General features: G+C 33.7%; 2 protein-coding genes across 2 annotated transcripts; both read right to left on the bottom strand.

Moving 5' to 3' along the window:
* Nucleotides 1-3,632: 3,632 nt before the first annotated feature.
* On the bottom strand, nt 3,633-7,283 carry NDAI0B06380 (uncharacterized protein; the record flags this gene model as incomplete). Its single annotated transcript, XM_003668864.1, has 1 exon — nt 3,633-7,283. The coding sequence occupies one exon, from the start codon at nt 7,281-7,283 to the stop codon at nt 3,633-3,635; it is 3,651 nt and encodes a 1,216-aa protein (XP_003668912.1).
* A 4,501-nt stretch (nt 7,284-11,784) lies between these two features.
* Nucleotides 11,785-12,846, bottom strand: NDAI0B06370 (uncharacterized protein; the record flags this gene model as incomplete). The annotated part of the gene is made up of 1 exon (XM_003668863.1): nt 11,785-12,846. One exon carries the CDS (start codon nt 12,844-12,846, stop codon nt 11,785-11,787), a length of 1,062 nt encoding a protein of 353 aa, XP_003668911.1.
* Nucleotides 12,847-13,534: the final 688 nt, after the last annotated feature.

The raw sequence follows: 13,534 nt of genomic DNA, 5'->3' as shown, positions 1-13,534 counted from the left end.
TAGGATATGAAAATAGCCGCTCGGTATAATCGGTTTTATGAAACTAACCCTATAAATTCTGATGGATTCTTAGGGTTGGACGTTATAGCCCTACTACATAAAACCCTAGGTTAAAGAACTATTAAATAGGGCTAAGTAGGATATCCCTAATCCCCCTGCCCTAGGTATGATACAATTAGATAGGGCTAAAGAGGATAACCCTACTACATAATACCCTAGGTTAAAACCAACTAGAGAGGGTTATGCTACCTACCCCTAATACACAGTACCCTGGGTCATAAAAGCATAAAGTAGGGTTTAAACCAAATACCCTGATATACTTCAGCCCTTAAGAAGGTCTTCACAGGGTAACACTTTTGCCAGAAACAGACAACACATTCTTCACAGGGTAACACCTTTACCAGAAATAGGCAATACATTCTGCATAAGAAACAACACGTATTCAACATAAGATACTTAAGATACACAGACTAAGACAAACAAACAAAACAGACACAAGTGAAACTTTAAGACATGGAGAGCTGCTCTACATGAACTGGGTTATCCACCAATACTAATAACTTTTGGAAATATTGAAAAATGACAGATTTTGAAACTGCCATATCAATGCACTATGAACAGTGAGAATGCTCAATAAGACAAACTCCAAAGACATCAAAGGCTCATTATAGAGAGTAATTTACAGACACCCAGAAAATATAACTATGGAATCCCCAATATTAAAGCTGCGTTTGTGGTAAGTAGGAACATTTACTAGTTTTCATTAGGCCCGTGATAAGCCACGAATCAATCTTCGACTAAATTCAAACATTCAGGAGCTGATACTGTGCATCGTTATACTACGCAGTATTCTCTAGCGAATGAAGTAGTCCCTCAAAATAAAACTCTATATTGGCACCTCAGCCATGCATCATTATTGGTGAGACATAATAATTTCGAAATATAATATGCAAATACCCATGGCCCATTAACTAAGCGTATAAGAACAGCAGATAATAGCTACATAATACAGCATAACCAAGCTTTAACTGCTACACTAGCATCAATAGTGACAAGCCTATTACCATATTTCACAGGTGGCAAAGAATAAAAATATCAACGATAATACATGACAGACTAAGATAATGGGTTCTCTATAATATACCAACATATAAACATATTCATTAACAACACATTGAAATCTTAACATATCGACTAACATGCATACTGGACATGCTACACTCATAAATGATTAAAAATTGGCGTACTCTGACACACTTAGAAGTGAACGACTATACATGATTGATGAACCATAGAATGCTATAATGGAATGCCAATATAAATGAACATATTAAAACAGCTACTTTGATACTATTACCAAATTGGTCGAGTTTTTGGTATTGCTATTGACAACAAATAATGAAATATAGACATTTGGTGATCAAACTTTCTATATTATATGATGCTCTACCCTATGACAATAAAAAAGAACAGTAATTTAAGACATCTTAACATTGAATAATATAATCATCTGCAGATATACCTACTACAAGTATTAACACCACTATAAATATAAAGGAGGAGGTATATTTTTTATAGTTTTGTAATATACTACAGATCTGATAATATATATATATCCAGAGTATTATACTCGCATGTCTCTCAAAGGAAGTCATTTTATATCTTCTGTTATTACTTCTATACAACATATACATTTGATAACAATTTTAACGTGAACACATACAAACATATAGTACAGCTATTAACAACTACAGACAGAGACAAAACAAACAGAATAAAAGCAAATGAAAGATTAATACAAGGAAATCTGGTCTACTCGAACCGGGCTATCCATATATACTGATAACTTTTCCACATATGAAAACCTGACGGACTTACATCCAATGATGGTAATGCACTATAAAAAGTGAGAATGCTCAATAAACATTCCAACTATATTAATTAAGGGCTAATCAGAGAGAGTAAACCACGGGCATTCAGGAAATATAGTTGCGGTATTTCCAAGTTGGAAACTGCGTGTGTGGTAAATCGGAGTAATCGACACTTTTTCTAGCCCCTATTACTCTCCACCATGAACTCCTCAACCAATTCAAACATCCAGAAACTGATACTCTATATCGTGATACTACGCAATATCCCCCTACAAATTGAAGTAGTGATTACAAACCAAGCTCTTTGTTTGCAACTTCCACAGTCATCTGTCTATTCGGCTGGGACATAAAATAACAAATTTTGATATTTCAAGAATAGTGACCAGGAACAAACTACACTAAAACATAAGACAATAACCAATTGATACAAGATAATCAGACCTTAACTTCTAAACTAGTAACAATATTGACATGGTTTTGGCTGTTTTTAATATATAACAAAAATTGACAACTTCAACAACGGTATATGACAAACCAAGCATGGTGGATTAACCATATTATAACAAAAGATGAGCATAATTATAGACAACATAATGAGACCTTAACTTCTGAACTACCATCCACATTGACCATGTTATGACCAATAATGACGAAATACCAATACAATCGAACATATTAAAATAATTACTATCAAACTACCAAGTATTTTCATCGAGTTATTGGTGGTATTAATTCTGACAAAATTCGAAAAATTGATATTTGGTGAACCATTCCTTTACATTAAAGGATACTATACTATGTGATAATACAAAATTAAATTAGTAACTTAAATGGACAATACTCAGGAAAAACAATATTATTCAATGAGATAGCCAGACTATACATAGTTCTGTAGTACTCATGCCAACTCTATTCCTAAGAGAAGGACGTATATTTTTTATAGTTGTATATTAATCTATACCTTTGATAATAAATATATCCACAATATCATAACTAACTATTTGTGAAAAGATATATGAAAAATGGCAGAAATTAGTTTATTTTTAATATTAAATATATTTTATTTTATAAATGTTACAACTTAACAAAAATACTATATATTGACAACGTAAATTAAACAAAAAACGGTAATTCCAGAAATCGTCTCTCAGCTCTTCAATCTCAACTATATATATTTGGTACTCAAGTATGTTAATCTACATTAAATTCTGATCATGATAGTGTAGAAACAACTCCCATTACTATACATATATACATCACTTATTGACAATTCCAAGATTTAATCAGTGAGAGCTGGGCGGCTAAGTCCAAAGATAATACCAATATAAATCTACACTTACTATGAATGTATCAAATAAAACACATAATAAAACTAAACACTCTTAACATCCTTTTAAATATAAATAATACATAGCACCACTAAATCCAGCCTCCTTCCTTGATCGTTTGGAAACTGTTACTGAACCAACAAAGTCTTCACAACTACTTTTTCATACGGAAGGAAAAATTTATGAATTAATTACAAAATTAGAGCCGTCTTCCGAACGTTTATAAACTTTTGATTTTCGGTGTACGCTATTAAAAATATAATTAGTTAACCTTTATAGTATATGTGTACGATTTAAATAGCCTTTATAGTAAATTAAATATCCTGTATAATATAATTTTATGATCGTCAAATAATAGTTAAAATATCAAATGTGTAATAAAAACTTAGAAAAAATAATAGAACATGCTACCAGAATAATTCATCATCTCAATTCAATCATCGCCATGGACTTCAATTAGCAATTCCCTCACCCGTTCATTGGAGTTGTTACAACAATTGCAGGGCTGGGTTTCAGAAATTCCATAAAATTTTCTTATCTGGTTTGTTGGACAATCCAATGTCATGGAATCTTTTTCAAATGATCCTTCGCAAAAAATGGAACTGATTATGCCGTTTTCTTTTGTTATCATAGAGGAGAAGGTAATGTAATCTGAAATAGTTCGCATATAATCCATTAATAAGACTAGGGCAACATTTTCAACATTCGGAAAATCAAGCAACACTTTTGTTCCAATCAAAATTTTGGAATTCGATTGCTCTCTGAAATTATCCATTAACCTAAACCTCTCTCTTATGTCAATTTTTTCAGTAATTTTAATCGATATATCTCCTAACATGGCATGCAAAGCATCAGCTGCATCAGCTTGCTTTGAAATAATCACAATTTTCTTATTTGTCCTAGAATTAAATAATTGCAAGTATCGTTTAGAATAAGAGCAACATTTCTGTAACGTACCATAGCCAGATTCCTCTTTCCACAATTCTTTATAAACGTCTTTCAATGGCAGCTCTTTCAACAAATTGTGGTAATATATACACTCCGATATGTCAATGCGCTTTACCGATATTAAGGGTTTGAATATCCCTATATTTTTCATCAACGTTTTAGTTTGCTGACGCGCATCAATCTTTGTGAATAGCAATATTTTAAAGAACCACTTTAAGGAACCGATATTTAAATCTTTGAAAAGATTCTGATTTACTTTTTCAAAGCAATTAATGACCACATAACACAAAGACAGGTTCACCATTGTTTCATCCCATTTGTGTATCAAATCACAAAAACTACACTCCATTAAATTTTCGAAAGTACCAACATAGATGGAACATGTAAAGTCATGCTCTTCAGGGCCAGTCTTTATATTTACAATAGAATCAAAATCACCAACTTTTAACGACGATTTTATTTCGGAGAGTCTCTGCAATGTCAAAATTTTTGCACTCAGGGTTGGTTCAAATATGAAAGAGATTTGGTTCTTGTTTGAAGCAACTTCGGAAAGGGCATAAATTGGCAACTTATACAAGTTAAAAGCATCATCATTGGGAGAAATCTGAATTGGATGTAATTTCGCCTGTCCCATGTATATATCTAATAACATCATATTCTCCTGTTCTGGTAAGCATCGAGAGTCATAGAAGAATGAAGTTTTCACGTATGAAATATCGTAAAGAGATTGAGTGAGGGATGATAATTTTGGTTCTTTGGTTCTATGCAATGGTGTGAATGTCTTTTTCTCATGATACGTTCTTAAACCTAACCATTCTTGCCATAATTTACTCAATACTTCAGATCTTTTGCTAATTGGAGTATGTCTTGCTTTATATGGGTTGACAGCATAATCAGTATATCCTGTATTTGCATCATGGCCTGCATATTCTTCCTTAGATAATTCAAACCGTTCATTATAGCCACTAGCTACATACTCCCTGAGTAAACCTATCATACCATGACGCATATCCCTAAATGTCAATCTTTTGCCCTCCCATGATGAAGGATATTGAGATATAAATTTCTTGAATCTCTCGTAATGAACTATTTTATTCGTATTAATATCAATAAACAAAGTGGAATGTAAAATCTGACGAGAGTAATCCAGATCAGTAAGATTCTTCCCTTCATTGAAGATATTAATAGGTGGAACAATAATATCATCTTTATTTTCATCAGCGTCTTCTTCAGCGTCTTCTTCCTCATCAAAAAGTTGATTGCTTTCTTCTTCGTCTTCGTCTTCATCGACATTCCCCATTGAATTTTTGCTCTCTACGTTGTTACGTTCATCATCGGCGACTGAATTCGGTTTCCTTCCACTAGCAAATAAATCTCTGTTAATCTCAGCATAGAAATCTCCGAGTATATTATTGAGGAGAGACCTACAAACTAAAATATAATGAACCAAATAGAATGTGGTGTGTTGATCCACGACCTTGCACAGACGTTTAGAAAACCTGGATTTGGAATATGTTGTGTCCAACTCAATACACTTCACAGTTGCATCAAAAAAGATATTTCTTTCATTGCCTGCATACTTTAAAATTTGTAAATCTGGAAACCTGTACGGACCACCAGTTGAGAAGTATATTAACCACATCAAGGAAACACCCATATCATCGATTGCAGATTTAATTTCTTGTTTAGCTTCTTCTTCTACTATTTGAGCAGTTGAAAGGTAAGGAAGAAATTTGGAAATCAACTCCATGGGAAACAAATTGACTAAAGAACCTTTATGATTAGCTCTATCTTCCTCCAAACATAACCCCTGTGTACCCAACAACTTTCTTCCCATTACTGAAGGTGCTTGTACATTTAAGTAAGATTTTTTAATGACTTCTAAATTTGAATCATACCTATTAATTATGTCTTGATAAAATATCTGAATATACTGTCTTGAGAATCTTAAACCACCAATAAGGTAACCATCCGGAGCACAAGGTTTTGAAATAACTTTTGTAGTGTGATAATCATTCATTAACATTGAATAAGTCCTTTTAATCCAATCCCATACAGTGCTGCAATCAGTGATAAAATATTTGTCTGTGTTACTATATTTGTATGTGGGGTGAATATGTCTATGAAGACAAAGGTAAATGGAAATAGCTTTAAAAGCATCCATTGTGGATTTAAAGTGGTTCAATGTTTTCACTTCAAACTTAGTTTCCATGGAGCGATTCCAATCAAATGCCATCACTCTAAATAAGATATTGATACAGGCTAATGCTTTATCTTTTGAATCATAGAGATAACAAAAAAAATCGCTATATTTTTCCGTTCTTTCTTCAATTGTAGATTCAATATTAAATAAAGGTATTGGAAGATTGTTACAAATTCGTGGGGTTGCAAAACTAAATTTTCTGAAATTATCGATAAGGTAAAGGGTGAAGGCAAAAGTTCTAGCATATTGGGAAAGAGTTGTTGATCTATATTGTGGTGGGAATGCTATTTTGGTAACTAGTGAAATCATTGATTGTATAAATGGCCTTTCTTTGTATTCTTCTCTGACATCTTTGTATATACGAGTAGCCATCCCTACTGATCGATTTTGATAGATTAATTTAACAGCTTGATAATCTAACAATATTTTTATGTCAGAAGTCTTTAATTTAATGTTTTCTAAACAAAGTGTCCTTACAAAAAAAGAGCTATTGTGTGAATGAATAATCCTATTAAAAGCAGGAGGGATAACATTTGTTTGTAGTAAGTTATTTTGGTAATATAAATATTTAACGGGACATCCTTTCAATATGAGAGGAATAACAGTGAAAGGAGAGCTAATATTTCTAAAAATTTTAGCCGTTCTAGCATTAACTTTATGAAATCCCTCTCCTTTACGGTAGAATTCATAGGTAAATGTTTGCACATGAGCAAAAAGTAGTTTTGACTGACATGGAATGAGGGAAGTATATGGATATGCATCTTTTAATTCTTTGAGGTTGATTGTATTCATTAGTTTTAACTTATCTATAGTATATTGCGGCATGGTCTTATTCGTTCCTGTAAAATGTCTTATACGCTTTACACCATCATTTTCTTCCACCAGAAAATTATCAATAACCCAATGGTTTTTGTCGATTTCAATTACTTCCATTTTTTTTTTTCTTTCTTATATAATCTTTATCTAAGTTATTATTCCTTAACGTTCACTTTTGGATCATATATTTTGTTCCTAAAAGAGAGTAAGAAAGTATGTAGGTGGAAATGTGTTTTGTTTAGATGTTGTTTATATGTAGATTTTCGGATCTTACATTTTTCTGTTGTTGTTTTTTGGAGTTCGGCGGCTAAACTTAAGTAGCGTCCCTCAATCGATCAGACGCGAAAAAAATAAAATAAATATTAAAAAATAAAAACATTTCGTCGAGGAAACCGCGTAGGGCGGAGTTTGACGCCCCCCGACGATCTTCAAATTTTCGCCTGAGGGATGACAATGTTGAAAAAGTAGGATTTCAGAAAAATCGAGAATTAGTATGGGGTCGCTGAGCCGCTTCGCGACTCAGCTCCCTGTGTTTCTTTGGACTTCTGCTGCCGAAACTCGCGGTAAAAAAAAGAAAATTAAAATAAAGGAGGTCTGTAGGTCCTCAAATATTATCGCTTTTAACGTATATTTTGGGAATTTTTGTTTACTTTTGAAAAAATCTAGCATAAGTTATGTCCCGATAATTGGTCTACACTTTGCTCCTGACTGGCGATATGAATAGCTGAGCACAACCTAACAACGACTAAAACATCAATATTCTACATCAATGGCAATGACTTTAATTTAACAATATATTTAATATCATCAGTAACTTTAAAAATCTAATCTTAAATGTTTCAGCGTCTGTCACTATCCCTAGTTTCAGTTATATTTACAAAGGACGGATAAGATCGTGTAGGGTCATCAACAGCGAGCAACTAACATCATTGCTCACTAGCTAGACTACATATGGGGTGAAAATAGTATTTATTTCTTATCCAAAAACTGACGCCTTAACTTTGTTTATTATAATACGTAAATATAAAAACTGGCTATCAAAATATTATAAATTATCATCTATTATTTCTGGAAGTGTAAATATAAATTTAAGTGGAGTAATAGCAAATATTGGATAATTTTACGATTCACGAAAGGAAACATTGATTAAAGAAATACTTCTTTACTTTTGAATGTCTATTAGTCGTCCTTGAATAAAATCTCCCGATCATTTAACAGGTCTTCATATATGGAACTTGCTCCTGATATTTACTTACGTACTATAGTAAAACCAACAAGTAGCGAAATGTGGTATTCAAGAAAAGTCACGTAGGGCTTTTTTTCATGGAATTTTAATAATTTCCCAAATGTTTTCTGTACCAATTGTCACACCCATTAACGATATGCTCGGTTTTTGCTCAGACGCTATTACATTAGGTGCACTGGGGCTTACCTTACCTTGGAAGAAAGTATCACAAGAGCTTATTTAATTTTCAACTGATAGTTTCTCAACTAAAAATAGTAGTATTAAGGATTTAGCCAGGACTGTTGTTCCAAATGAATAAAGGTGTTCAACAGTTTCCATATTCGAGTAATGTGTGTGTTGGATTCAGGAAAAGAAACAAAATCTGTATGCTGTTTACATTAATTCCAGAAGTGGTATTTAGGTCACTTTGGTTTTGGGAGCCGTTTGAAGGATACAGGAAGCGTGTACTTTGGTTTCTAATCATTATAGTTTGTAAGGTAACTGCTTCTATATTTTATATTCCTGGCATTGGCCAGTAATGCAGGTATATATGGGTCTCTACGTCTCGTAAGAAAGGATTTTTCTGCTGAAACGCCTTCTGAGTTGTAATGGACAATATATGGTGAATTGAGCACTCATCGTAGTAGTGAGGTAATGCGGTACCACTAATGAAGTGGATCTGTTGTGCTTCCCTGATGCTTCTACTTATAATTTTCCGAACAATCAACGAAAGATGAAGGTTTCTTTTTGGCTTTGGTAAATATTACTTCTTTATCAAGAAAGCGGAAAGGAGAGGGGTTAGGACCAGCAGTACCTTCTGTAATTGCCAGGAATTAATATCTGTTGCATTTATCATTGTAATTATTTGACTAACTTCGTCAAAACTTAAGCCTAACAATAGGAAGTGAAATGGGCAAGAAATAAGCCGATATCAATAATCAAATTGAATTTAGAAATAGAGGAACAAACATGAACACAATTATATTGGAATAGAAGGTAGCACGGTTGTTTAACTTGTGGATCCTTAAAGTGGAATGTGATACACAAATGGCTAATTGTTGGCGATACAGGCAGTTAAGAATTGAAGGTGAGTTAAAAAATCCAATAGGGCAATCTGATCAAGGTGATAGATATGGCATATCAGATAAAGGTATTTGACCTATATTCTCTCAGGAATACTATAGACTGCATTGTATAGTATAGTACTGTATACAGCGATTCCTTTTTCCTTTTGTCGTTGAAGCACAGTGCCTTACGCGGATATTCACAAGTCTTCCGCGTTTTACCATTCCCACAGCCGATCGATGGATCATGTTCCAAAATTTAACATAGACAGATAAAACTTTCATCACATGAACGTCGTCAATCATCAACAATGGAACAGAACCAAGGTTGGCATCCATAACTAGAGCCATTATTAAGATTCTTTCAAGCTGATATATGTCCCAATCAGAAGCTGACACAGGAACAAATGCAAGCAAAAACGCTTTACCATGGAATTTGTCACTGTCAATGGATTGAAGTTAAGAAGACCATTTCAGGACTCAAGAAGAAAAACTAATATTTGGTGATTCCTTTCAAACTATTTCTCTAATAACAATACACCGGCTCCAAACTCTTATTCCCTGAAAGGAGACAATTGGATTTTAGATGAACCTACCACTTTTGCTCTGGATAACGAGCCTTCGTCACATTGGATTTTCAAAGAGTGTATCATGAAGTATTTCTTAACTGATACAGGGCGTAGCTTCCCTGGCACTGTCGTAGAGGCTGCGTTTCATAAGTTGATGTTAAAAGGTGGTAATCCCACTCTGCTTGTCTTGGGGCCATACCTTTTTGAGGAAGAAGGTTTTTATTCCTGTAATATCGAAGAACCAGGTAAAGAATTATTGAAAACAAAGTTCGATTTTGAATAGCCAGAACTGGACAGCTTGCTCTGCCGCATACATATTTACACAGATGTTCAATATGAGGGCTACTCCTATGAAGCATCCTATAAGGCATCTGAAAACTCCATGAAACCAGATAAGATTTATTTTTACCGCCCTCTCGATATTCCAACATTCCACTTCAAGTCTTGTTTTTTATGGGTTTTCTCCAGAGGATGCAATAATATACAGGGATTTGTTAATTGTTTGCAGAATTCGAGCAATCCGACGCGGCTATAAACCAACGATGGATAAAGTCTTGAGTGTCTTTTTGACCCACCATATGATATATATGTCATCCCTTCCCCGCATGGGAACGATGTTAAGCAAGAATATATGGAGGTGGATCATTGTGAAGACGTCACAGAGGAGGAGCGTCAAACTTACCAAGCTTACTTTATGTTGAAAATGAAATACATGTTGGGTGATAAATTGAAATATTCAACGTTTTCTGAACTACTTGAGAATACAAATTTTGCTTACTCTGAAAGTGTATATCTAGAGGAAGTCTAGTTATTTTCAAGCCCCAGATTTCATCTTCACGTGATGGAACTAAAAATCCTACAATAGTTACATTATTGTATCATTCCTATTGATGAATCTACCAGTTCTGGAGAGGAATAATTATCTACGAATTTATCGTTTACAAGAAAGTGATTATTCATTTTTTTTCCAGTGTGGAATCTCAGGACACTCTCGATATACTTTAATTTTCCATTTGGGTGTTTCATAGATTTTTTTTACAGAGCTTGCGGATAACGTGTTCTAGTGCTTGTGTAAAATTGAAATTCACTTGACAAGGTTTTTACTAAGAAGTTCGAATCTTTCCGGGGAGCTAACTTTTATTGGGAACATAAAACATACACAGCTTTTCAACTGTAGCACAGGACTAGATATATTGAATTCTTTGTTATTCCTCAATTATATTAAAATATGTCGGATTGAGCATTGCGTTGTTTCTGTCACAATTTCTATTCTCGTCTAGTGCCTACCAAAAAAATGGTTTCTTCGAATTTCTTGATTCTTTCACGAAACTGTCACTGCGGGACCAGTGGTCATTTATTACGTACTTCTATACTACTATATACGGGACATTATAGATAAGATGACATATATTTGGGGAGTTGATTAGACTATTTATTACCTCTGACTGTTACTCGTTGTAAGCCATATGTAATACAGGTGAAGCTTCAATATTCACATTATAATCTCACCGATTCCCTATTTAACGTTACCATTTTGGTTTCATGGTAATTTATTTCAAAGTGCTGGTGACATGACACAAGTTGGATTTAATCCTTCTTTAGTTTGAGATAGTGTTACTTCCACTCAACTCATTAAACGATTTTCCCATTATAAAAACACGATATTAATTGACTTGCAAAGCTTCCCTCGGCATTATTACTAGAGGAAAGAGTATTTTTCTTAGATGATATAAACTTTTTTACATATTTATGGCACTACTTCATAACTTCAAAATATCATATTCAGGACCTAACGGGACAATACCGTTTGGATTAATGTTTCTCATTGCATGCGTATACAAGAGCTTAATGTGGTTAAAGTTTGTGGTTTGGCCAAATGCTGGATAATTCCAATATAAATTCCTCATCCATAAATGGATATAATAGTAGTCACTTCTAACCAGTCTATAGTTTAATTTGAAGTGAACTGCATAAATCGAATCGTATCGAATCATGGTAACGAATAGTCTGATATCACTTTCAGTGATTTGGTTACCGAACAGGAAGAATCTCTTCAGAATCTCTTCCCCATTTGAAGCACCATATTCCTTGGCCAATGTATCATGCACTTCCCTCAATTTATTTTCAATTTTGTCCATATCTTCAAAAAAGTTAAGCAAATTCGTTTCATAAACTGACTGTTTTTCTGCCAACCCGACATTATAAACAGCATCATTGATATGAGGAAACAACCACTCATTATACTTTTTAATATCGGATGATAAGTGCTCTGGAAGAATGTCAACAGTCCCCTTTGTTTCATCAAAATCATTAAAAGCACTGTTTAAGATAGCAGGAATTTGGTCCCAATTGTTGTTAACAATGGTTTTTGTTTTCAAGTCCCATAAAATAGGCCACAAAAATTCACCTTTATACTGTTTATCTGTCATATCATATAATTCCTTAATTTGTGTGATGCCGTAATGGGGGTCAAACGTGCCATCCTTGAATAATCTGCTACTAGACTCATCTAAATCACCTAAGGGAGATGAGGTGTCATCCTGAGAGCTCAAGATACCACCATCAATCTTGAAGGCGTTTTCTCCTAATTTAGTTTCTCCTGCATTCAAAAGCTTCCAACCTGTTTTCTCATCCAATTTCCAGTGAACAACACTGACACCAATAACGTCAGTTAAATTTTTCAATGCTCTTGTGATCCAGATACGTTGAGCATATGGGCAGCCTGCAGATAAATATAACCAATATCTGCCCTTCTCTGGCTTATATATTGGGTGGGTTTTAGAAATAGTTTCTTCGAAGAAGGTAGTTTCAGTAGTGGACATATTTTTTAGTTTGATAGAGTGGTGTGGTGTTTATTATTGATATATTTGTTATTTTTATAGAACGTAAATAATAAACTACGAAAACCAAGAGAAATAGAATAAATATAGAAACCAATGTGGCTTTTATACAGCACCAAACCTCGATGTTTAACTCAATAATGTGTATTAATGCTGAGAAATCATTTACATAAGCTATTTGTATCTCCGCGTTACCTAAGCGTATCCCTTGACTAAGCGGACCTTACTCAGCGGCGCCATGTCATATTCAAAAAAGAAAATTAGTAGTAGTTCTTATTAATCGAAAAAAATAACCTTCAGTATTTCTTAGTGAATATGAAATTGAAAGTTCAACAAACTTGTAATTTTTTAACTTGTTGATGTAGAAAAATATAACGTATAATAGTTATTGTTTAGACTCGTTTGGTAGATTAACGAAGCTATATTGGAGATCCTTGTTGGAATTTAATACCCCTATTAAATCATGTCGTATAACCCGATGTGAGGTAATGTGCTGTTAAATTTCACAAGTATATAAGTGAGGATTTTTCTTACATATTGTTCAGATCCACTTCTAATCGGCTGCATAAACAAAACTTTGTTACTGCCTTTGAATACTAGTGCATCCGCACTTTTTAATTGAAGAAGGAAGACTCTAACTTTGAATGGAATAAATTAACAACAGGTTTAT

This window comes from Naumovozyma dairenensis, chromosome 2, assembly GCF_000227115.2.
Source record: "Naumovozyma dairenensis CBS 421 chromosome 2, complete genome".
NCBI classification, from domain to species: Eukaryota; Fungi; Ascomycota; class Saccharomycetes; order Saccharomycetales; family Saccharomycetaceae; genus Naumovozyma; species Naumovozyma dairenensis.
This window is presented reverse-complemented; position numbering and strand designations above follow the sequence as displayed.